The sequence below is a fragment of the Pongo abelii genome, chromosome 16 (genome assembly GCF_028885655.2).
Source record: "Pongo abelii isolate AG06213 chromosome 16, NHGRI_mPonAbe1-v2.0_pri, whole genome shotgun sequence".
Taxonomy (NCBI): domain Eukaryota; kingdom Metazoa; phylum Chordata; class Mammalia; order Primates; family Hominidae; genus Pongo; species Pongo abelii.
In genome coordinates, this window is record NC_072001.2 from 66962286 (window position 1) to 66986648 (window position 24363).

General features: G+C 48.7%; 1 protein-coding gene across 5 annotated transcripts in view; it reads right to left on the reverse strand.

Moving 5' to 3' along the window:
• DAPK2 (death associated protein kinase 2) overlaps positions 1–24363 on the reverse strand; it is a 139530-nt gene that overhangs the window by 3268 nt on the left and 111899 nt on the right. For 2 of the 5 annotated variants that reach the window (XM_009249899.4, XM_063716688.1), the window contains 6 exons: positions 19796–19844; positions 18943–18969; positions 15318–15470; positions 14195–14240; positions 1405–1494; positions 1205–1288 (listed from right to left, as the gene is read on the reverse strand). In XM_009249899.4, the coding sequence (XP_009248174.2) occupies positions 1205–1288; positions 1405–1494; positions 14195–14240; positions 15318–15470; positions 18943–18969; positions 19796–19844 (449 nt within the window). Of the gene's footprint in view, positions 1–1204; positions 1289–1404; positions 1495–1535; positions 12721–14194; positions 14241–15317; positions 15471–18942; positions 18970–19795; positions 19845–24363 lie in introns of those variants that run through there. The other 3 variants (XM_054532771.2, XM_009249898.4, XM_063716687.1) reach the window with 3 other exon arrangements.

Sequence of the window (24363 nt, forward strand, 5' to 3'; positions counted from 1 at the left end):
AGGACTATAGGTGCATGTTACCATACCTGGCTAATTTTTTTGTTTGTTTGCTTGTTTTTGTTTTGTAGAGTCAGGGTCTCACTATGTTGCCTAGGCTGGTCTTTAACTCCTGGCCTCAAATGAACCTCCCACCTCAGCCACCCAAAGTGCTGGGATTATAGGCATGAACCACTACTGCCAGCCTACAGGGGTTTTAAACAACAATAATTGCTAACACTTACTGAGCACTCACATACCAGGCTTTCAGAATATGTCATTATTGGCCGGGCGTGGTGGCTCATGCCTGTAATCCCAGCACTTTGGGAGGCCGAGGCGGGCAGATTACCTGAAGTCGGGAGTTTGAGACTAGCCTGACCAACATGGAGAAACCCCATCTATACTAAAAATACAAAGTTAGCTGGGTGTGGTGGCGCATGACTGTAATCCCAACTACTTGGGAGGCTGAGGCAGGAGAACCGCTTGAACCCAGGAGGCAGAGGTTGTGGTGAGCTGAGATCACACCATTGCACTCCAGCCTGGGCAACAAGAGCGAAACTCCGTCTAAAAAAAAAAAAGGAAGAATATGTCATTATTTAATCTTTAGGAACTACTATTAACTGTATTTTACAAATGATGAAATCTCAGCACAGAGAAGTTAAGTAATTTCCTCAAGGTCACACAGTAAGTGGCAGATTTGAATCCTGGTAGTCTGACTCCAGAGGCCACCCTCTTCACCAGTATATTCTGTTATAAGCTACTCCTTTTAAATGTATACAAAACGGCAATAAAGTAATCAAATATAAGATATTGTCTAAATATTATGATGATGGTAATCTGAAACAAAGCAGAAATAGAAATATGGAAAAAAGAATGTAAAGCTCCCATTCTAAAGCAGCTTTTGGGTTGTCAGAAATACATTTTGGGTTGTCTGTGGTCAGCCGGCAGCAGCGGTCCCTCTGAAGGCCCACCAGGAAAGGATGGGAGATCCTCCAGGAGTTCACGCTGCCGCATCGGCACTCCCCTCCTGGCACCACCCAGAGGTCCCCAGAACACACTCCTCTGAAGATCACACTTCAGCCTTCAGTGAACAGGAGGACTGGGCCAGCAGAACTGGCTGGAAACAGTGAACACCCACCTGCCTTGTGAGGGGAAAGGGAAATCACCCATCCCTGAGTTCCAGGCTACCCCAGAATTCTGCCCAAGAAGAGGGCATGCATTTACCCACCAGGTCCTCATCTGGCCTCAGGTGCACCTTCTTCATCAGCGAGCGGGTGAGGTGGTTGCACAGGGACACGATGCTGAAGGAAAGCTGAGGGAGGCAGAGGAAAGGAACGCCCAGGTGAGAACATGCATGGAGACCCTGGAGAGCCAGAAACCCCACCCAAGCCCCCGCCCTGTCCCCCGCGGCCCCAACCCTGGACACACCTTCCACCGCCTGCGGACATACTGCTTCCTGAAGTTCTCCAGATTGACCACAGACTCCCTGCGCACCATGGCTTGCTGGTTGTCCACTGGCTGAGAGACAAAGCAGAGCATGGCAGCTGATGCTGGGCTTCAGACAGCAGCCACCCTCCTCGCCACAGAACCCCCCACCCACTGCATGCCCACCGCCCTTGGCTTGACCCTGGCATCTCCCCGCCAGGCAGGGCACACCGTGGGAGCATCACAGTCAGGGCAACAGCTACACATGTCTCAGCTGTTCAGGAGATGCCTCTCAGCTATTATTACCATAGCCTGACACACACGCAGCCTTGGCTGGAGGCTCAGCAGCTCCTGAAGGGGAACAGCAGGAGGCAGGATCTCCAATCGCACATCACTCTGGGGAGAGGGTCATTTTACGGCAGTCTGGGATGCCCTCTGGGCACTGGGGCGATTCTGGGCTTAGCAAAACAAATGCCTTGTTGGTAGACAGGGAATTCATACTCCATTAAAAAATAAATGGAAGGAAATAAGGGCTTTGATGAAGGTCAAGAGGCGACAGGATGTGCAGTTGCTTTTCACAGCCTGGCAGTCAAAGCTCAGCTTAAATTTTGACTTCTCCAAGAAGCTTGGGATGGCTTCTCTGAGCCTCAGTTTCCCCATCTGTAATATGGGGATAATAACATCATGTCACAGGGTTGTTAAGGATTATATGATCATGCATATATAAAGTGCTTAGCCCAGCACCACTCAATAAATAGTAATAAGTTATTGTGAGCTTTCCTGCCTTCTCCATTCCCTCTTCAACACCCCCCTTTTGTAAAGTAAGGTTTTCTGAAATCAAGAGATAGGTTTCAGGGGTTCTGTGAACAAAATGTGCCTATATATCCATACAAAGGAATATTAGTCAGAAATACTATTCATAAAAAATTGAGTCCAATACATTTTACAACACGGATGAAACTTAAAAACATTATGTTAAATGAAAAAAGCCAGACACAAAAGGCTACCTGCTGTATGATTCAATTTATATAGAATGTCCAGAACAGACATATCCATAGAAACAAAGCAGATGGGTAGCTGCCAGGGGCTAGGGAAAGGGGAGAACAGGGAATGGCTACTAAAGGGTATGACATTTCTTCCTGGGGTAATGTAAACGTTCTGGAATTAGATAGTGATAATGGTTACACAACCTCGTGAGTATACTAAAAACCACTGAATTGTACATTTTAAAATGGTGAATTTTATGATCTATAAATTATAACTTAATTTTTAAAATTTAGTGTGTATGTACAGACATGCATTTCTTTGGAGGAGAGTCGATAGCTTTTATCGATTCTCAAAGGCCCCCATGACCTCAAGAAAATGAACTGCCTAGAATGATTCCAAAGGTCCCGGGCAGCTCTGGTTTTCTCTCTGCTCTGACAGCCTTCCTGCCGCAACGCCTCATTCACCTGGTGAACGCTAAGCGAGGGAGCCTATTGATTCCCAAGCGTGGGTCTTGTCTCCTAACCATGCTTGGAGCACACCTCCAAGCTTGATTTTTCATCATGGCATCAGGGACCAGAAGAAAGCCAGTGCACACTGCTGGCCACGCTGCTCTGGAGCTGGCAGCCTCTGGCAGGAGGTCCATCCCGTGGCAGCCCCTGCTGCCCATCCCCCTGGAAGGCCTTCAAGTATTTCAAAGCCCAATTGAGACATGATCTCCTCCAAGACAAATTCCAGAAAATCATGTCTCCCTCCCTGACATGAACAAAGCACATGTGTGCTGCTTTATGAAGTCCAGCACCTCTCAGAGCCAGCCTTGCTGAGGAATCACCCCACTCCTGGAAAATGACTGGAGGGCACAGACTTTCTTCCTGTCTACGTCAACGCCCCACCCCACTCTCCTCCCAACCCGGGACCTACAACAGTGAGTGCTTAATAGTTGTATGGTTAAGTCATTTCCCTGAGCTGTTGGAGAGACAAGTTGGAATGAAATCCCAGGACCTGGGACCTACTCACTCCCACTGATGAGGGGCCCAGGTCACCTGGTCAGCCAAGTCACACCACCTTGAAAGGGTGTCAGGGCACAAAGGCTCCCCATGGCTTTGCCCAGGAGTCAGTAGGATGTAGAGCTCCAGGGGCAGGGGGTGGGGTGACCCGGAGCTGGAGGGGGAGTGCATGCAACCTGGAAGTGGATGGGAGATGAGAAAACCAGGGGCTATTCACCCTCTGAAACTGAAGCACAGTGCTTTTGGGCCAAAGAGTACAGAAGGAAAGAAAGGAGGGGAAGGAGAAAGACAAGGAATGGGAAGAGAAAAGGACAAGGCTGCCGGAGGAACCACCAGGCCATGTCCAGCCCTCTAGATCCTGTCTTTAACTGTCTGTCACCCACTCTGTGCACCTGCAAGCCCAGCCCTGGGTCTAGTCCCCCCTGGAAGGGAGGCACAAAAGTGGATGGAGGGTGACCTATCTGTGCTGAAGACCTTGCCTTTTCCCTTCTCCAAGCCTTCCAGTGGCTTCCCTGTGCCCTCTGTACATCTCCACGAGCTCATGGAGACCCTCAAGGCCTGCACCCTCCACCCTGATTTTCTACCTCTCTCCTTCCTATCCATTTGGCTCCCATCGCACAGGTCCACTTGCTGGTCTGTGAATCCAAAGTCTCCGGGTCTTTGCCCTTGCTCTCTCCTATACTCACTTTATCACTTTGTTCAAGTCTTTGCTCAAATGTTACCTCCTAAGGGAAGCCTTCCTTGACCACCCTATATAAAGTAGCAACCCAACTTCCCCCATGATTCACTATGCCGGGGCACTAAATCTTCATTACACGTGGTGCTACCCAATATTCTATTCTGTATTTATTCACATTCACTCCTCATTCCTCATGTGAATTTATTCACATTCACTCCTCATGTGAATCCTCATTGAAGGATTCACATTCAATCCTTGGAGGGTTGGTTCTAGGACTGCCGCAGATACCAAAATCCACGGATGCTCAAGTCCCTTATTATAAAATAGTGTGGTATTTGCATATAACTTACACATACCCTCCCCTAATGCTTTAAATCATCTCTAGATTATTTGTAATAGCATATATGATGTACATGCTATTTAAATAGTTGTCACACTGTATTATTTGCATTTATTATTGTAATGTTATTTTTATTTTTACTTTTTGCATATTTTTGATCTGTGGTTGACTGAATCTGAGAATGTGGAACTTGCAGGTAGGGAGGGCTGACTGCTTGTTTTTTGTTAGTCCTCTCTCCCTCACACCTCCAAGCTCCTAGAATCTCCTTTCCAAGGTGCTTAGCACCCTCCCCAACCCATCAACCATGTCTAAGTCTAACTTCACTGATGTCTGCAATTCCCCTGGGCATGAATGACCTTTGAGCCTAACCCTCACAGAGGCACGTACACCTCACAAGGAGAGTTTGCTCAGATGGGATTAGTAGACTCTGTGGGAGAAGAGATTTCTTTTTGCCCACTTACTGACTGGCACTCTCACCCAGGGGAGGAAGAGCTAAGCCCATGGCTGGAAGGTCAACTTGCATGTGTGGGGAATCTTGTTAATGAGAATCCCACCCTCCTCCTGGCCCAGCAGTGCCAGCCACTGAGCAGAGGGGCCCAGCTAAAATGTCAGGTGAGATCATTCCCAGAGGCTATTAATGGGAGGTGATGCAATTCTTTTGAGGGCCCTGTTTATAGCTACACACAACAGCACCAACCCTGAGGAGGCGGCCACGGGGCTATCATTCTGTCAGGCTGGCCTTTCCTAATCAATGGGCCTTCCTGGTTGTTAAGAGCGCCACCAAACACTGATGCTGACATCTCAGCCTGGAAAGATGTAAATTCTGCAGCAGAGGTGAAAATTCTGCAGCAAAATTGTTCCCAGAGGGAATGTGGCACAAACACTTCTGATTCAACTGGGGGTGTGAGGGGGAGATGGAACTGTGTCCTGCCTTCTCCTTACCCGCCCCTCCCTGCAAACAGAAAGTGCCCGCCTTCTGGCCTTGTGGTCCATCCGTGATACCAGGGAGCCCTGGGCGATTCTGACCAGGCTCCTAGGAGTGTGTTTGGTGTCTTGGAAAAATGTCCAAAAGGGAAGCAAGAAGACAGAAAACTGTGGGGTAGTCAAGTTTTGTTTATGCAGCTGCAAATGCCTTTGAAAAAGTCCAGTGGGGTGTGCCAGGTCAGTACCAACATCCATAGGCAGGGGCAGGAAGCAGCAGCCGCTGCTAAGGCATGAAAAAGGAATCCCGGCTTTACTGAAGAGGCGACTCCCTCAACTCCACCCCCCACACAACGATTTTCTCTAGATACTAGGCCTCTTTAGGAACTGCAAGCAGATTGCACCTCCAACCCCCATCTGTGCCATCTCTCCAGCCCCTTACTCCAGTGAAAGCCAGGGCACTCTCATACCCACTTCTCTCCTGCCCAGGACCCCTCCCCGCTGCCCTTCCCTCAATGGAATTTTATAGGTGGCACTCCTCCACCCCTCCCCTTCGGTGGATGTTCTGATGGCTGAAGCCTGAGCTCTGCTGCCTTCACCCACCTGTTTTCCCAGGAAAGGAGCACATGGGGCTTGTGGGAGGCTTGAGGTTCTGCCTCCTCCTAAGTGGGAGGGGGAGTTGCAGAAAGGCTGTGAGCCTGCAGGCTGTCCCCTATAGTGAACAAGCCAGTGGAAGGAGGCAGAAACGTTCCTTTCCTTGCTTGGCCTGGTCTCACATTTCTGAGTTAGGTCTCAACGTGGATACACTCTGTTTTTTGTTCTTCTATGGGACCATCAGTTTTCTGAGCAATTTTTTGTCCCCAGGAAAAGCTTCAAAGGTTCTTCCTTTTGTACTATTATAAAACCCAAGAGACTTGAGAGACGTAGCAACCAAATGCCACATGTGGACTGTTTGGATCCTGATTTGAACAAACCAGCTGTAATGGGACACTGTTGGGAGTTGGGGGGACATGTGAGTATGGGAATGGGAATCCAGATGAGATGAAAGAATTATTGCTGATTTTGTCAAGTGTGATAATGGCACGGAGTTGCATTAAAAAGAAAGTCCTGGCTGGCCGCGGTGGCTCATGCTTGTAATCCCAGCACTTCGGGAGGCCGAGGCAGGCAGATCACCTGAGGTCAGGAGTTCAAGACTAGCCTGGCCAACATGGTGAAACCCCGTCTCTACTAAAAATACAAAAACTAGTTGGGTGTGGTGGTGGGTACCTGTAATCTCAGCTACTTGGGAGGCTGAGGCAGGAGAATTGCTTGAACCTGGGAGATGGAGGTTGCAGTGAGCCAGGATCGCGCCATTGCACTCCAGCCTGGGCAACAAGAGTGAAACTCTGTCTCAAAAAAAAAAAAAAAAGAAAAAAAGAAAAAAGAAGAAGAAGAAGAAGAAAATCCTTAGCAGAGATTTATGCTGGAGAATTTATGAGTTAAATAAGTCTGAAGTTTGCTTTAAAATACCCCAGAAGAAAAGTAATGGGAGAGATGAATGAAAGAGGACCCACATGACTTGATTCCTGCTGGAGCGGGGTCATAGGTCCTGGAATCCACTATCCCATTCCTTATACTTCTGTGCAACTTTTGGCAATTTTCCTGCTGAGGGGACCGTAACAAAAAGTTTAAAACACTCTTTTAAATCTGTGTAATCTCCCTCTCTTTAATCTCCATTCAACTGTTCCAAGTTTCCAACCCCAATCTTGGCTCAGCCCCCCGACCTTCCAGACTTTACTCATGCCTTCCTCAAGGGACACAGCTTGGGGGTGGAGAAGGGGGGTCACTGGTGGGGACAGCATCCCTGGGAAGGCCTCTGTTCTCTGCCACCCTCTTACCCTTTCTCAATCAGATTCCTCTCTCCTTTGATTTCTAGGAGATGAGGAAGCTCTATTTTATCACTCACCATAGCTTTTCCAATCTAGTTGGCTGCATCCCCATCTGCCCCAGACACTGAGTCTTTTATTTGAGGTTGTCTTGTCCTTGTCTGTCACCTCCCCCTGAGCCAGAGCACAATCAGTGTTTGTTCAATGGCACTGGACCCTTTTGCAACGTGAACATGCCCACTGCGGGGTCAAGAATTTCACAGACCAAGGAAAAAAGGCATCTAGTCCCACAGACATTTATAGAAGATTGACAGTAGGGGTGACAGCTGGGCACACAGCCACCTCCAGCATGGGCTGGGCCGCCTGTGCTGCGTGATGGAGTGAGGTAGGAAGCCACCATCTTCATGATCACCTGCAGGGGAGGGGAGGGGGCCCATGGGGGAGACTCCGGCTCTTTCTGCCATTATTCCTCTGCTCCATCCCTTCACTGCCAGGTTCCCACAGCTGTGGAATCATCGATTACCAAACCATCACCCCACCTTCTGACATACAGTCAGGCAATGCTAAGCTGTGAGCACCTGCCTCACAGCAGGGACAGGCAGCTCCCTTCCCCAAGGGCCAGCTTGCCAGCTTCCTTGAGAATTGTTATTCAGGGCAATGTCATACACTCACTTTCTCCTCCCAAATGGCCCAGGATGGTGTTTGAACAGAGCACAGAAGCCGACCTTTAATTTGCAGTCTGGGCTGGGCGCAGTGGCTCACGCCTGTAATTCCAGCACTTTGGAAGGCAGCGGTGGGTGGATCACCTGAGGTCAGGAGTTCGAGACCAGCCTGAGCAATGTGGTGAAACCCCATCTCTACTAAAAATACAAAAATTAGCCAGGCATGGTGCTGCGCACCTGTAGTCCCAGCTACTCAAGAGACTGAGGCAGGAGAATTGCTTGAACCTGTGAGGCAGAGGTTGGAGTGAGCCGAGATCATGCCACTGCACTCCAGCCTGGGTGGCAGAGTGAGACTCTGTGTGCCCCCCTCCAAAAAAAATTGCAATTTGGTGAATTAAAAATCCTCAATGGCTGCCCACAGAGCAGCACCCACAAGACTTCCTTCCTCTAGGCACCAGCAAAACAGTCCATTCCCACAGCCCTTCCCACCATTGTTAGCCCTCCACACTGTTGTAAAAAGTCAGCTGAGGGCATGTGGGGAGCAGAGATAAGCAGGTCCTGTGGCTGCATCCCACAGGCCCCCGGGCTCCCCCAGCATTAGGTTCCAATGCCATGGAAGGACGGGACTTCAGCTGGCCAGGACACAGAGGAAGGTCATGGTCTCCTCTGCTTTCCCCAAAAGACTTGGGGGCATTTCTCAACTCTCTTTCATTTGTCTTTAGAAGCTCTTTGTACAGAAAAAGGTCTGTTTACGACACATCTAAGTGAGAAACAGTTACTATGACTGGACATGAGCATAGAGAGGACGATGTCACTGCTGTAAGGAAAACCACTTAGAGTTCGGAGTCCAGCTCGGGGCCAACTAAATGGGTGACTCTCAGCACTGTGTATAGCTGATCATGATTCTAAAATAACCACTTCTCCCTCCCTTTTCCCAATTTCTCCCATTCAAATCATTGCCGACATTTTACTCTTTTACTGTATTCTATTTTTTATTTTTTTGAGACAGAGTCTCACTCTGTCGCCCAGGCTGGAGTGCAATGGCATGATCTTGGCTCACTGCAACCTCTGCCTTCCAGGTTCAAGCGATTCTCCTGCCTCAGCTTCCCGAGTGTCCTGAGTAGCTGGGACTACAGGCACCCACCACCATGCCCAGCTAATTTTTATATCTTTAGTAGAGACAGGATTACTCCATGTTGGCCAGGCTGGTCTCGCACTCCTGACCTCAAGAGATCCACCCACCTCAGCGTCCCAAAGTGCTGGGATTACAGGCGTGAGCCACCATACTGGGCCTGCATTCTATTTTGACCTTCACTAAAAAGCTTGCCCTGTGTTGCCCCATCAGTGGCTTCCTCTCCTTAGAAACCTGGCTGTGTGAAGGTCAAGGTCTGTTAACATGGCCAAAGGGACATTTAATATTTGCAGTGTCTCAGCACCAAACAAGTATACAACTTCCCGTGACAGGGCAGGTAAGACCTTGGAGAGACTGTAGACAGGTCATTTGAACCAATTCTCTAGGGTAAGATGTAGGAAACGGAGCTTTTACCATCTTTCACTGGTGCCAAGATGTACATTTTTGGATCTCTGAAGTCAGGAGGCATCTCCCAGATGATGGTATCATATTCCTACTGTTGGCCCGGACAGAAGGCAGGTGCTCCGGGAGAGGATAGTACTGTTTTTGCCAGTACTATCCAGGGCCACCCAGCCTCAGACTGTTGGACATTACACTCTGCTTGATGTTCTTTTGGATCACACTGATTGTGCAAATTCAGAAAGCAAACCTGCATGAGTACCACTGGCTTGGGACTCCTGTTCTCAGGGAAGGATTTTTCACCCCCACTTAGTGTCAAGGTTGAGATGCACGGGTTTCCTTGCTCCCCCTTTCTGCATGGTGGTTCTATTTCTCATTTACCCTCTCACTGAGGGCATCACAGCTTTATGTGGTGGGGGTAGAGAGAGTTTCCTATTAGACTCCCCATCTTGGGCTTTTTTTCTTAGTGGTCCATAAAATGATGATGCATCTTATCACCATGGTTTCTCATAGCTGATGAAGAAAGTTTCTGTTACAAATATTGTATATGATATTTGAAATGATCCTTCATGCATATAGAAAAGGAGACAGGATTCTGAAGAAATGGTTTCATGAGATGAAGCTTTCCTGTCTTGTCCTAAACCACTTCCTGTCTGAGCTGTTCACGGGGCATTCCCTCCCCAGCACCTGGAACCCGTTGGCTTCCCATGACTTTCGGGATAAGGGCAGAGCTCTTCTACATGGCCAAAGCCCTGCTGGTCCTGCCTGTTCTCTGGTCATTTCCACACTGTATTCCTATTCTCTCCCCTCCAGCTTTCAGTCCTCGCATTCTCAACCTTCCACACTGCCTCTCATCACAGAGCCCTGGTATGATGGCTCTGTTGGGAAACTTCTCTCTCCCTGGTTGGCTTAGCTGACCTCCATTCCAGTGTCACTGCTTCAGGACACTTCCCCCAACGCTGTCAGACCCCGACGGCAGGCCCCTGCAGTGCTATGTGCTTCTCTCTCAGCATGAACACAAGCTGCAGCTCTATCTCTCTGTGATTCTTGATCAATGTTCAAATCCTTCACTGGACTGAGCACTCCGTGAGGCAGGAATCAGGCCTGTTTTTACTTAACATTGTATCCCCAGAGTCAAGCCGGGCATTTGGAGGTTGGTTGGTGCCTAAGTATAATTCGTAAATGGATGGATGAATCCAGGTGTGAGCTGCCCCCACAAGCAGGGAGTAAACTTCTGGAGCCTGGCGCAGCCAGGGGAAGCAGAAAGAGCAACAGTCTTGTCATTAGAAGGTCTCTACTTTTGCCATAATGATATGACCTTGGGAAAATCCCATCCTCTCCCTGTTTCCTCATCTCTAAATTGGGAATATCATTTAGTCTGCCTCTAAGATAGGGATGTTTTGTGAGGCCATGAAGAACTATACAAGTTTGAACTATACTAGTTATGCCCCTACCCATAAGCTTCTAGCTCAGCACTAGGCTCATATGCCACGCTCTGTTGACATGAGTTGGTTGACTGTCCCCTCCCCCAGAGAAAGGGAGATGAGATCTTATAATCCTTGGGGAGGGGTGCTCAAAGCTTTGGGTCATGAAACGACCATGTGGCCTTGCACTTCCCCATCTTTACATTTGCCCTTTTCAAAAACCCTCATGGAACTTCTTAGGCCTTCAAGGCCCAATGGCCTAGGTACCTAAGAAAAGGAATCTCCTGTTGAGGACCTTCTGGCCTTTATTCTCGACACAGAGATGGGGCCGTTAGCCAGAAGAGGGGAAAGGGTGGAGAATGGGAAGACTCCTTCTTTCCTTCTCTCCTGCTTGCAGGCTGGTCTTCAGACAGAGACAGGGCTGGGTAGGGACAATGACTGTGCCTTCTGGGACAGAGCTCCTGGGACAATCATCTGCAGGTGTATGCGTTCCACCTACACCTGGCAGAATGCATGAAGTTGCTTACTTTGCCTCTGGGACCTGGACTTTAATATTAAGGTAGATATTTACAGCAAAGCCTTACTACTTTCTCCCATATACCTCATCTTAGAGATGGGCATCCTGGGTTTCTGTTTCATCTGTATTGATTGACTATATCACTTTCCCTCTCTGAGTCAATTTTCTCATTAGTTACATGGAAATAATAATAATAATAATAATGCCACCCACCTTTCTATCTCACTGAGTTCTCTTAAGGACCAAGTGAGGTCATTTGTCAGACATAAGTGCTTGGTAAGTGAAAAATCAATGCAAACGAAAGGCAATATTATTTTCTCTATGCATTTTAAATCCCTGCTTCTGTAGCAGGAAAGCACCATGCTGACTTAGTTATTCCTAATTAACTCAAATATTACCCAAGATCTACAGTCCCTAAGGTATGTAGGCAGAAAGTGAAATGTGAACAAATCCTTCATCACAAATCAATTCTCAAGCAACTCCCCAGGGCCAGCCATCCTCCCTCTGGAGAAAGGGACCCTGAGGGGTACTCACTCTCTAATTGTTTTAACAGCTTGGCTGCCCTGCCAGCGCCCTCCCAGAAAACCAGATTGGTGAGGGGAGGTGCAGAATGAAGAATTAACTGGCACCTCAGCGATTCTGGATTCTGTGGAGAGGATGGAAGGCTATACTACAGACACACACCCCTGCAGGATAATTCTAGCTGGATGCTGCAGCAGGGCGGATGAGAACATGCTTCTGCAAACCTCTTGGGATGCATCACTGACTGGATTCTGGCGATCAGAGCTTCCAGCCGGCCAGAACTTCCTCAGTACATGATCTGCTGAGCAGCTCTGACAGGGATTCACTGGTGTCCTGGTGGAATGTGGAGCCTGGGCCCTCGGAGCTCCCACTCTCCAGCTGGAAGCTGCCCACCAGCTCCTGGATCCACTGCAAGTCTGCGGAGAGCTCCTGCCTCAGAATCTCAAACTGGGCTTGCAGATGGTCCAGTTTCCTGGCCACGCTTCCGAGGCTAGATCCCGTGGCCTGGATGTCTTCTCGCAGGAGCTTCTTCAATGACTCTACCTTGCGGAACTCATACCTGAGCTGGGACAGGTCGTGCCGGGCGCTCTCATTCTCCTCTCGGTACCAAGCTTCCTTCTCATTGAAGATGGAGACCAGGGCCTCCACATCGTCCTGGATGGTATCGTGGGCCTCCACCAGGGCACGGCATCCCAGGTCCATCCGAGCCACGTCTTCCACCACACAGGCAAAACGCTCAAAGTTGACATAGGAGTTGTTGGGAGGCATGCTTGAGTGGCATTTGAGAGTGTACTCTCTCAAGTGCTTGGTCTTCAGCTGGGTGGGCTCTGTCTTCCGCTGTTCGGGGGCTCTGCCTTCTCCTTTTGACTGGTGGGTGTTCAGACAGAAGAACCAGAGTGTTAATTTGCCGCCCACCCCAGAGGGCAGTCCAAGGGGCAGGCGGAAGGCACACAAGCGGCCTCTGGCGTTCACTGCATGCGTCAGGCCACGGGGAGAACCAGGGTGGGATAAGCACCCCCTTAGACCATAAGTGAGGTCAAGGAGTGTGGGGGTGCTGTCTGCATGCTCATTCAGGGCAGAAGGGTCCACAGCCATTAGAGAGAGCTCCACACACATAGCATTTAAGGGGTGCTCAGGCAGACAAGCAGGCTGCAGCCAGGACTCCGCAGGCATCTGCGCAGGGCTGGAGCGCACAAGGCCAGGGCTCACACAGCGGGGCTGAGGAGCATCTCTCCTTCAGGGCTCCTTGGGCCTTCCCCATACTTCAATGAGCTGATGAAGCTGAGCAGATGAAGCTGACCTCCTCCCAGACGACTCCAGCCCTCCCTGTTCTGTCTTCCACAGGCCTCACCTTCTCTTTGTATTGATTGATTGATTATTATTTTTTAGAGAGATGGGGTCTCGGCATGTTGCTCAAGTTGGTCTTGAACTCCTGGGCTCAAGTCATCCTTCTGCTGCCTCAGCCTCCCAAAGTGCTGGGATTACAGGCATGAGCCACTGCACCTGGCCTGCCTCATCCTCTCTTATCTCCACCTTTCTTATGGTCATTTCATCCTTGCTGGCCTTCTCACATAACAGTTAAGGTGAATGGGAAGTCTGGTGATGTCCCTGGGTGTGCATAGCTCGTCAGTCAGCAGAATCAGGGCCTGAATCCTGCTGAGTCTCACCCTCTCAAAGTGTTCGTCATTACACCAGACCGCAAGAGCCTCTGGAAAGCCAGCAGCTGACTGGAAAGCCAGCAAGAAGCCTGACTGCAAGGCGAGTTAGGCAGGGATTCATTTTTTTTTGCCCTGACTCTCCCCAGAGGGAACAGAATTGCCCTAACAGTGGCTGTCTCTCTTCTCCACCAGGCCTCTGTCTCAGGCCCCATTCCTCAGGGCCTGAGGAGGTGGGTGGCTGATTTAAGTATCATCCTTGACTTAGAGCCCCAAAAATCAGAAGGAAGGAGGCCTGGTCACAAAGTTGGGGTTTTCAATTGTCATCGATCTCTCTACACCTGGGGAGTCCTGATTTCCACTTGAAGAAGTGGCAGTGACATACCCTTCAACAAAGAACACTGTGTAAGTTAGCCCCAAAGAAAAAGAGTTTCAACTGCAGTTTGTGAGGGTTTCATTTCATAAGTTACCTGAATTTGAGACACACAAACTTAAAATAGCAAGCAAATAAACCTATTCGAACAAGCCCAGGCCCTCTGGGGCCCCTGGCTAGCTTTCATCTGTGCCCAGGGTCAGTGTTTAAAGCAAAGGCCTCTCCATGGGCCCTCTGCATCTGGCTGCCCAGGCCAACCCTGGCGACAGAGCAGGGACCCTTTGTCCATTGGAACTCATGGCTGTGCCCTTACCGTGATCCAGGGGTGTCTGAGAGCCTCTTGGATTGTGAGCCGTTTCCTGCAATGAGGATTGGGAAACAGTGATGATCCATGAGGACAGAAGTTGGGAGCAACCATCTCCGTTCTCACTCTTTTTAGACCTGTATTTTGGCATTATTTGGCTTTACTGCCATCAAACCAGTGGAATGGAGGATGCAGAAATGGATGGGAACTGGCTGCAAATCCTGTACTCCAGGGGAAGGAAGCAGTCCAGGCAGACCCCTCAATAGAGTGGCCTTGTTACCTAAACCCATACTATTAGTCCCAAAGCTGAAAGGCCTAAGAAGAGTCATAAATGCTCCAATGAGCTTCCAGAATCTTCCAAAAGCCAACTCTCCATTGCTAAATCCCTGGTCTGTTTTTCTGTTTGCCTCCTGGATCTGTTCTCTGCCTTTCGCTGCTCTGTACCCAGGTAAGCAACTCTCCCTAGCACTGCTCTTAGACAGGAAAATCAGGGCCCTTGCACTCCAGACAACCCCACTCTGGCCCTCTCTGAAGTCTGTGGGATGGAGAGGACATGGTGTTCTAGTCTGTGGACCTTTCTTCCTGCCCCATCCAGGGCATGCTCTGGGTACCGAGCACCCTGCAATTCCCTGCCTATTTCCTTCTTTGACCCCACAGCCACGGGGTTCACCCTGGCCCCCGGAGAAGGGATACGGTTAGCATGTCTTCCACCATCGCACCATACTGACCTCTCTGAGCCTACCAGCTCCTACTCCCAACCTGAACTGGCTTGAAAACCCTGCCACTTAACCTTTTCAAATCTGAATTCCAGGTGCCTTTGGGACAGACTGCACAAGGTAATGAGCCCTAAAGAAACCCAGGCTGACTTGCAGCACACACACACACACACACACACACACACACACACACACACACAATTTACATTTCAACAGGAGAAGAAAGCAGAAAGACTTGAGCAAACAAGACAAATGCCACATCTTGGCTAGGCCACACTTTCCAGCACCTGCCCAGATTAGACCACAACAGTACAGATGACAGCTATGTCAAAGCGGGGACACACTGACAGGTCTTTGACAGAGGCGACAGGAAGGGATCAGTACCTGAGAAACCAGTGGCTTCTCTGTCCTCTTACCGGGTCTCTTTAACCAGAAGCTTCCGAATGAAGTCCTTGGCCAGCTCGCTCGTCTGGCTGAAGAATTCCTCATCAAAGTCGTAACTCACTGCTGTGATATTTGCCAGTGTTTCCTGCTTCGTGTCTCCCAGGAAAGGGGATGCTCCACTTAAGCTGATTACAACAGAGAGGGAATCACATAACTAAGGGAAAGTAGGTGGAAATGGGGATGATGGACTCGGGGAACCCTGCCCCATGACTGCTGCAGGGAGCTGGAAGGCTCCCAGCAACACAGCCTGCCCCCTCTGGGCAGCCAACCAGCAGCCTGTTCAGCTGAGTCCAATTCAATACATGTTCACGGAGCTCCTCCTAAGCACCTGACAGAGAGAAATTGTGTCTTCAAGGGACTCAAAAGCAGAGGGGAGAGAAACACAGAGACATGTCTTTTTGTGATCCCAAGCAGGACAAAGCAGAATATAATGGAAGGCCAGCCAAAAGACAGGGGAGCACAGGAAAGAGGGAGGCCCAGTGCAGCTTCACAGTGGCACAGATATTTGCATCGTTTGTGTCTTCAAGAATAAAGAGGTTGTCAGCAGTCAGAGAAGGAGACGGAAAGGCCTTCTGGGTTACAGGAGCAACTTGAGCAGAGCCCACAAAGTTTGGAAATAGATGGACCATTAGGGACAAGAAGGGTCTGTGTGGTTCCCCAACAGGGTTTGTCAAGGATATCATACAAATAATGACTCCTACATCTACTATCTCCTGACTCAGATTTCAGTTGTTCATGGGATGCCTTGGTAGAGGCATGATCCAGCAGTGTCTGGATCAGACGTGCCATTGTCCCAAACTCATTGTGTCCAAACCCATTCCAAGCACTCCCTTGATGAATTGTCATTCATCACGGGTACTTCACGAATGTACCCAAGCTAGAAGCACAGGAGTCACCTTGGACTCTTCTTTCTATTCCCTTGCCACATCTGACTGGCCAAAAGCTTCCTTGTGGGTTCCATGTACTAAATATCTCTTGAAAGTCATCCCTATTTCCACAGCCACTTTCTTAGCATGGTGGCAGCAAGGTACACTGTAAAAATTTTGATGTTGCAATCCTGGGTTTGAATCCCAGCTCAGCCACTCATTAGCTGTGTGAAGCTAGAACCCCTTGTGTAGTTTCTTCATCTGCAAAATGAAGAAAATAAAATTCCCACCTCATATGATTGTTGTGAAGAATAAATACATACAAAAGCCTTCATGCAATCCTGGCCCACACTAAGGGCTCTGGAATTAATGGCCATTATTATTGCCATTGTGAGAACACAAAAGCCCTCTATGACTTCCCATCTTCTATAGGATCACATCTAAACTCTTGAGCAAGGCATAAAGAGTTGGTCCTTACCCCACGCTTGGTACATTTCAGCCACACTTAAGGTTTACCGTTCCTTTTCTTACGCCATTTCCTCAGCCAGCACAGCCCTTCCCTCCTCCACCCACAGAATTAACTTCATTCCCTAAATCCCAGTTCAAATTGATCCATCAGTCATGTGCTGTCTCTATTTCTCTCTCAATAAACCTTCAGCAGTCCAGCAAACCAGTGGCTCCCCATCTGTGTCTCAAAGAGGCATGTTCATTCCTCCAGCCTAACCTTGGTTCCACTGGGTGCGAGTTAGGTGTATGGTGTGTCTCCCACAGACAGGAAGCCCCAGCAAACAGGGAAGACCCTCCTTCATGTCAGTATCCTGGTGCCTGGTACAGTGCCTGCCATGGAGCAGACCTCAACAAAGCTGTTAAATTCAAATGATCCACAAGAAGACTATGTGCTCAGTAGACACTGGGATTCCATTTCTTTTTTTTTTTTGAGACAGGGTCTTGCTCTGTTGCCCAGGATGGAGTGCAGTAGTGCGACTACAGCTCACTGCAACTTCTGGGCTCAAGCGATCCTCCAGCGATCCTCCTGCCTCAGCCTCCCAAGTAGCTGGGACTACAGATGTGTGCCACCACACCTAGCTAGTTTTTTGTTTTGTTTTTTGTAGAGATGGGGTTTTGTCATGTTGCCCAAGCTGGTCTCGAACTCCTAGACTTAAGCATCTGCCCACCTCAGCCTTCCAAAATGCTGGGATTACGTGGGATCCCTTCATAGTTCAAATCAGAGTCCTGAAGAAATCAAAGTTTCAAGAGCCAACATCAGACTGTTCTGGCTCTGATCTGAAACTATAGATCCATGGTCCTCAGCCTTCTCTGCACCAAATTCAGCTGGAGTTTTAAAAGATACAGATACTAAGGCCCTACCCCTAGCAATTGTGATATAATAGATCTGGGGTGGGGCCTGGGCCATGGTGGGTATTAAAAGCTCTGCTGTGCAGCCAGGGTTGAGATCTTCAGCTGCAGCTCGGGGGGATCCACCATGTCACACAGGGCTCCTAGTCCAAGTGCTGCTGGGAGAGTCAGGGACCTGGCTCATAGGGATCATTGAGAGAATGATCCCCTCAGCTGCTGAGCACTGGTGCCCCCTGCCCCATCTGGTTGACTCTTACTCCAGTGTGCTATAAAAATAGCATTTTCCATGTGTGCCATGAAGGCAAAATGGTTGGGAAGGGCTGATGGAATGAATACTCACTAGCCTACTGCGCATGTGCCAGAGTCAGGGCTAGGAGACTTGCGCATGTTGACTTACTTAGCTTTCACAACACACCCATGGCAGGAAGTTTGTGATTCCTATTTTTCTCATGAGAAAAACAAGCCCAGAGGTTAAGTCCCTACCCAAGGCCACAGAGATGGAAAGTGATAGTATCATGGGACTCCAGCCCCAGAGGTAACTCACTACACAATGGAGCTATGCAGGAAATCTCTGTCTAAGCAACTGAGTACTTCAGGGACAGGCAAAGAGGAAGGAGAAAGGAAGAGAGAGAGAGTGAGAGGAAGAAAAGGGGATCTGGGGAAAAGGGGAAAGAAAGAAGAGGCAAGATTGGGGAGGGCATAAGTAGTTTCACAGGGCTGTCCCAAGAGTTCTGAGTGAAGGGCTGGGCACGGTGGCTCACACCTGTAATCCCAGCACTTTGGGAGACTGAGGTGGGTGGACCATGAGGTTAGGAATTCAAGACCAGTCTGGCCAACATGGTGAAACCCTGTCTCTACTAAAAATACAAAATTAGCCGGGCATGGGGCATGGTGGTTGGTGCGTGTAATCCCGGCTACTCGGGAGGCTGAGGCAGGAGAATTGCTTGAACCTGGGAGGTGGAGGTTGCAGTGAGCTGAGATCGTGCCACTGCACTCCAGACTGGGTGACACAGCAAGACTCTGTCTCAAAAAAAAAAAAGAGTTCTGAGTGAAAAGTGACATTCTCCAGTATACCTCAGTCTGGGGGAGGGTGAGCAGGGGAGCCCTGGCATTCCACAGGAGGAATGCAGACACAGGTTGTGCAGAGTGGAGAGCCTGAGGCTGCTCCCCTGGATGCCTACTTAACCTCAATGCCAGGGTCAGATGGATGAAATGGACCTACAGCACTTAGCCTCAGGCTTGCTGTGTGGACTTAATGCATCTGGATTATGGTGGGTGCTTAGTAAATGTCAGTCTGTCAGCCTGCCCCTGTCTCATTCCTTCTGGTTCCCCCAGATCTAAGCTGAGCCAGAGCCCCTGGATCAGGGATACTCACAGGATGTAGGTGATGACGCCTATGCTCCTGCAAAATAAAGAACAGTCAAGTCAGGGCCGCCTGGGTCCAATCCCCGACCAGCAAGGGACACCCTCATGGATCTAAGGGGAAGAGGTCACTTGCCTCCTCCACAGCAGACCCTGGATGCCGTCTCATGCTCCACACCCCTCTCCATCCCGCTCTTCAGCAGCAGCCCAGGGTGTGTTTGGAGTCATCGAGCTCTGAATCCTGAGTCCGAAGACCCGAGTTCAAGATCAGACTCTTGCACTTGCAGGCTGTGTGATTTCGGTAAGTCCCTTACCACCTCGGAGCCCTTTTCCCCTTATAAAATGAGGATAATGATAACTACCTCAGGACTGTTAGCAGGATTTTAGAAAACCAGGTAACAGAGGTGCTTGGCCAACCGTAAAGCTGCGTCCAAATGAAAAGAGTCCCATCTGTGCAGAGAACTAATCCCTGCAGTATCCGCAGGCCCAGCACAGTGCCCAGAACTCATGGATTTTCAGTGACCACTTGGTTGGCTGACTGAGCGAGCTACTGTTACTATTATATTTAACCCGGCAGGGGCAGGCCCATGGGTGAGCCTGCGCCTCCACCTTGCCTCTCTTCTTGCTCCTCCATTCCTGACAAAGCTGTGACCTGGCCGGGAGCTAACTGGCCTCAGGTCCAGGCCTAGAGATTTCCAGCTGCCCTGGCCACAGGTCTAACACATCGGGGGAGCAGCCAGAGGCTCTGAACAGTGAGTGTGGAGTAAGGGGCTTTCATGGTTAAGCAGATGTCACCTGGAGCAGGATCTGAGGCCTTCTGCCCTTGGAAGGATCGCTAGGTCACCTGAGTGGCCTATCCAACTTACCACATGTCAGCCTCCAGACCCAGGGGTTCGTAGTTCACAATTTCTGGAGCTGAAAGAAGTCATATTAAATAGTCAACATGAGTGTGAAAATGAGAGGAGAGATGGTTGTAGGGAATTTTAGGGAATTTGGTGCCAAATATCTCCATCCTGAATCTCCAGGAAAATTAGAGCAGCAGATAAAGGTGATCTGCATCTAAGAATTCTGAGGAAAGGAGTTGCCACGGCCCAAATGTTTGTGTGTTCCCAAATTCATATATTGAAAGCAAATCCCCAATGCAATAGTATTAAGAGGTAGAGTCTTTAGGAGGTGATTAGGTCATGAGAATGGAAACCTCACAAGTGGGACTAGTACCCTTATAAAGAGGCCTGAGGGCTGGCTGTGGTGGCTCACACCTATAATCCCAGCACTTTGGGAGGCTGAGGCAGGAGGACTGCTGGAGCCCAAAAGTTGGAGACCAGCCTGGGCAACACAGTGAGACCCCATCTCCACAAAAAAATTTTAAAAATTAGCTGGGCATGGTGGCACAAGTCCCAGGTACTTGGGAAGAGGCTGAGGTGGGAGGATTGCTTGAGCCTGGGAAGGTTGACGCTGCAGTGAGTCATCACTGCACCACTACACTCCAGCCTGGGTGACAGAGTGAGACCCATCTTAAAAAAAAAGAGAAAGAAATAGAAAAAGAGGCCTGAGAGAACTTGTTTGCCCCTTTGGTCATTTGACAACTTAGCAAGAAGGCGCCATCTATGCAACAGGGTGAGCTCTCACCAGATTCCAAACTTGCTGGCACCTTCACCTTGGACTTCCCATCCTTCAAAACTGTGAGCAATAAATTTCTGTTGTTTATAAATGACCCACTTTAAGGTATTTCATTAAAGCAGCCCAAAAGGACTAAGAAAAGAGTTGTCTGTTATCCTGGTAGAAACCTTTTGCAAACAGGCCTTGATAGGAAGAGGAAAAGTACACAGAACACCTGAAAAAGGAAGAGAAGGGCAGGGAGAGGAAGGTACAGGAAGGAGAAATGGGGCCTCGGCTACGCGGCCTGCTTTAGAACTCTCTGGTAAAGACCAGTCATGTCAGTGCTAGAAAGTGATGAAGAAGAAGGCAGAGAAGAACTCCATCTTCCTGAGTCTGGTCTGAAAGAGGGTACCTCCCACCTGATGAGCAGGAGGACATTCCTGGGGGCCCCTGAGACAATGAGCTTGAGGTGCCTGAGGGGCAGCCAGGGGAAGATGTCCAGGGGCAGGCTCCAGGGGAGTGGGCCAGAGCCATCACGTTTGGAGCTATCCATGTACAGGAAGGAGCAGGAGCTGAGCCAATGAGGAGAGGGTGCAGAGACTAGGAGAGAAGGCTCTGCCAAGGAGAGAAGAAGACCAAATGCTCCCCAGAGATCAAGCAGATAATCCCTGGAAAGTGTGTGCTGAATTTCACAGCCCCGCAGTGCCCAGAGTGTCAAGAAGGTACACGCTGGGCACAGTGGCTCACACCTGTAATCCCAGCACTTTGGGAGGCCGAGGTGGGTGGATCACTTGATGTCAAGAGTTCGAGACCAGCCTGGCCAACATGGTGAAACCCCATCTCTACTAAAAATACAAAAAAATTAACTGGGTATGGTGGCAGGTGCTTGTAATCCCAGCTACTTGGGAGGCTGAGGCATGAGAATTGCTTGAACCTGGGAGGTGGAGGTTGCAGTGAGCTGAGATCCTGCCACTGCACTCCAGCCTGGGTGACAGAGTGAGACCCTGTATAAAAAAAAAAAAAAAAAAAAAAAATGCCGGGTGCAGTGGCTCACGCCTGTAATCCTGGCACTTCGGGAGGCCAAGGCGGGCAGATCACCTGAGTTTGGGAGTTTGAGACCAGCCTGACCAACATGGAGAAACCCTGTCTTAACCAAAAATACAAAATTAGCTGAGCATGGTGGCACATGCCTGTAATCCCAGCTACTCAGGAGGCTGAGGCAGGAGAACTGCTTGAACCCAGGAGACGGAGGTTGCAGTGAGCCAAGATCACACCATCGCACTCCAGCCTGGGCAACACGAACGAAACTCCGTCTCAAAAAAAAAAAGACGCTCCAAAGAAGTGGAGGTAAGAGCATAGATGACACTTTTTCAAAGCTTGGAGATCATGGAGGCAAAAGAGAGGACAGTAGCTTGAGAAGGAGGAAGGACTGAGCCCATTCAACTGCGAATGGAAAAGGTGGAGAGTGGGAAAGTGTGAGTTTATCTAAAACAATATCAAAACCATTGCATCCACAGCCTGTGTCTGCCCTCCTGTCCTCTTGCATCCTGCTACTTTAAGACTCAGGGAACTATGCTCCTGGTTTTGCTGCTGTTTTAGCTTTATAAAAATGCTGTCATACTGCATGTGATTTATAGTTACTTTATTTTTTCACTCAACATTTATGCTTCTAGTGTTCACTGATTGTTCATCCATGCTTTTTACATTTTCACTGCTATGCAGTAATCCATTGTGTGAATGTGTATCATTTTTTAGTCATTCTCCTCTCAGAGTTCATTTAAATGGCTTCCATTTTAAACAATTATTGAAACGACATTGCTATGAACTTTTTTTTTTGCATGTGTTTCCTAATGTGCACACGAAAGACTTTCTTTAGGTCAGTGATAATTCAAAGTGTGGTCTGCAGACGAATAGTCCACAGACTGTCACTGGTCCAACAAGATAGGCACAGAAATTTGGACTATGCATTTAGAGACTCTGATAGCAGTGTGACAGTGTTGTGACATCCAAACTATGATCATTTTTCTAATAATTTATTTGTTTTTATTTTTTTTTTTTGAGACAGAGTTTCACTCTTTTTTCCCAGGCTGGAGTGCAATGATGCCATCTCGGCTCATCGCAACCTCCACCTCCTGGGTTCAAGTGATTCTCCTGCCTCAGCCTCCCAAGTAGGTGGGATTATAGGTGTGCGCCACCACAACAAGCTAATTTTATATTTTTAGTAGAGATGGGGTTCCACCATGTTGGCCAGGCTGGTCTCAAACTCCTGACCTCAGGTGATCCACCCCTCTCAGCCTCCCAAAGTGCTGGGATTACAGGTGTGAGCCACAGCGCCTGGCCTAAGAATTTATTTTTTATTGTATCTTACTGAAGTAGCAGTTCAGGACAGATTGATTTTTTTTTTTTTTTTTTTTTTTTTTTTTGAGACAGGGTCTTGCTTAGTCACCCAGGCTGGAGTCCAGTGGCATGATCACAGCTCACTGCTGACTCAACCCCCTGGGGTTAAGCGATCCTCCCACCTCAGCCTCCCAAGTAGCTGGGACCACAGGCATGTGCCACTATACCACGTAATTTTTAAATTTTTTTGTAGAGATGAGGTCTCACTACGTTGCCCAGGCTGGTCTTCAATTTCTAGGCTCAAGCCTCTGGCCTCAGCCTCCCAAAGTGCTGGGATTACAGGCATGAGCCACCACGTCCAGCTGAATTTTTTTTTTTTTAAAGCTTTCATCATAGATTGAGAAGCAAAACTCACTTTCTCGTGCCATTGATCTGAGATATATACACTTTTATTTCTGTCATCAACATGCTTTTATTTGTCTGTTTTATTTTTTTCTGTGCCTTTCTTTTCCTTTCTTGCCTTCTTTAAAAAATGAAGACTTTTGGTTTTATTGTTTTTCCCCAACTTCTTTTTTTTTAACAGCTATCTTTGAGACATAACTGTGGATATCTAACAAATTCTAATATAAATCAACATTTTGATGCTCCTCTAACAACCTAAAAACCTCAGAACATTAATTTTAAACACTGTTCCATTTAACATTTTCTCATGTTTTAGTTTTATCCTGGTTGTTTTTTTTTTTTTTTTTTTTTTTTTTTGAGACCGAGTCTTGCTCATCACCCAGGCTGGAGTACAATGGTGCCATCTTGGCTCACTGCAACCTCTGCCTCCTGGGTTCAAGCGATTCTTCTGCCTCAGCCTCCTGAGTAGCCGGGATTACAGGCACCCACCAACACATCCAGCTAATTTTTGTATTTTTAGTAGAGATGGGGTTTCACCATGTTGGCCAGGCAGGTCTTGAACTCCTGACCTCAGGTGATCCGCCCGCCTTGGCCTCCCAAAGTGCTGAGATTACAGGTGTGAGCCATGGCACCCAGCCTATTGTTTTGTTTTGTGTTTTGAGACAGACTCTCACTGTTGCCCAAGCTGGAGTACAGTGGTATTATCTTGGCTCTCTGCAACCTCCGCCTTCCAGGTTCAAGCAATTCTCCTGCCTCCGCTTCCAGTGTAGCTGGGACTACAAGTGTGAGACACAATGCCTGGCTAATTTTTTGTATTTTTAGTAGAGGTGTGGTTTCACCATGTTGCCCAGGTTGGTCTCAAACTCCTGGCCTCGAGTGATCTGCCCGTCTTGGCCTCCCAAAAATGCTGGGATTACAGGCATGAGCCACTACACCCAGCTATCATCACAATTTTAAGCAGAAAAATGTTTATATTTGCTTAATATTTACTGATTTCTTTGCTTCTATTACTTCTTGCTTTGAGGCCTCCCTTCAGAGTTCATTTCTTTAATTCAGAAGTACATCTTTTAGAAGTTCCGCTAATGATGGTGTATTG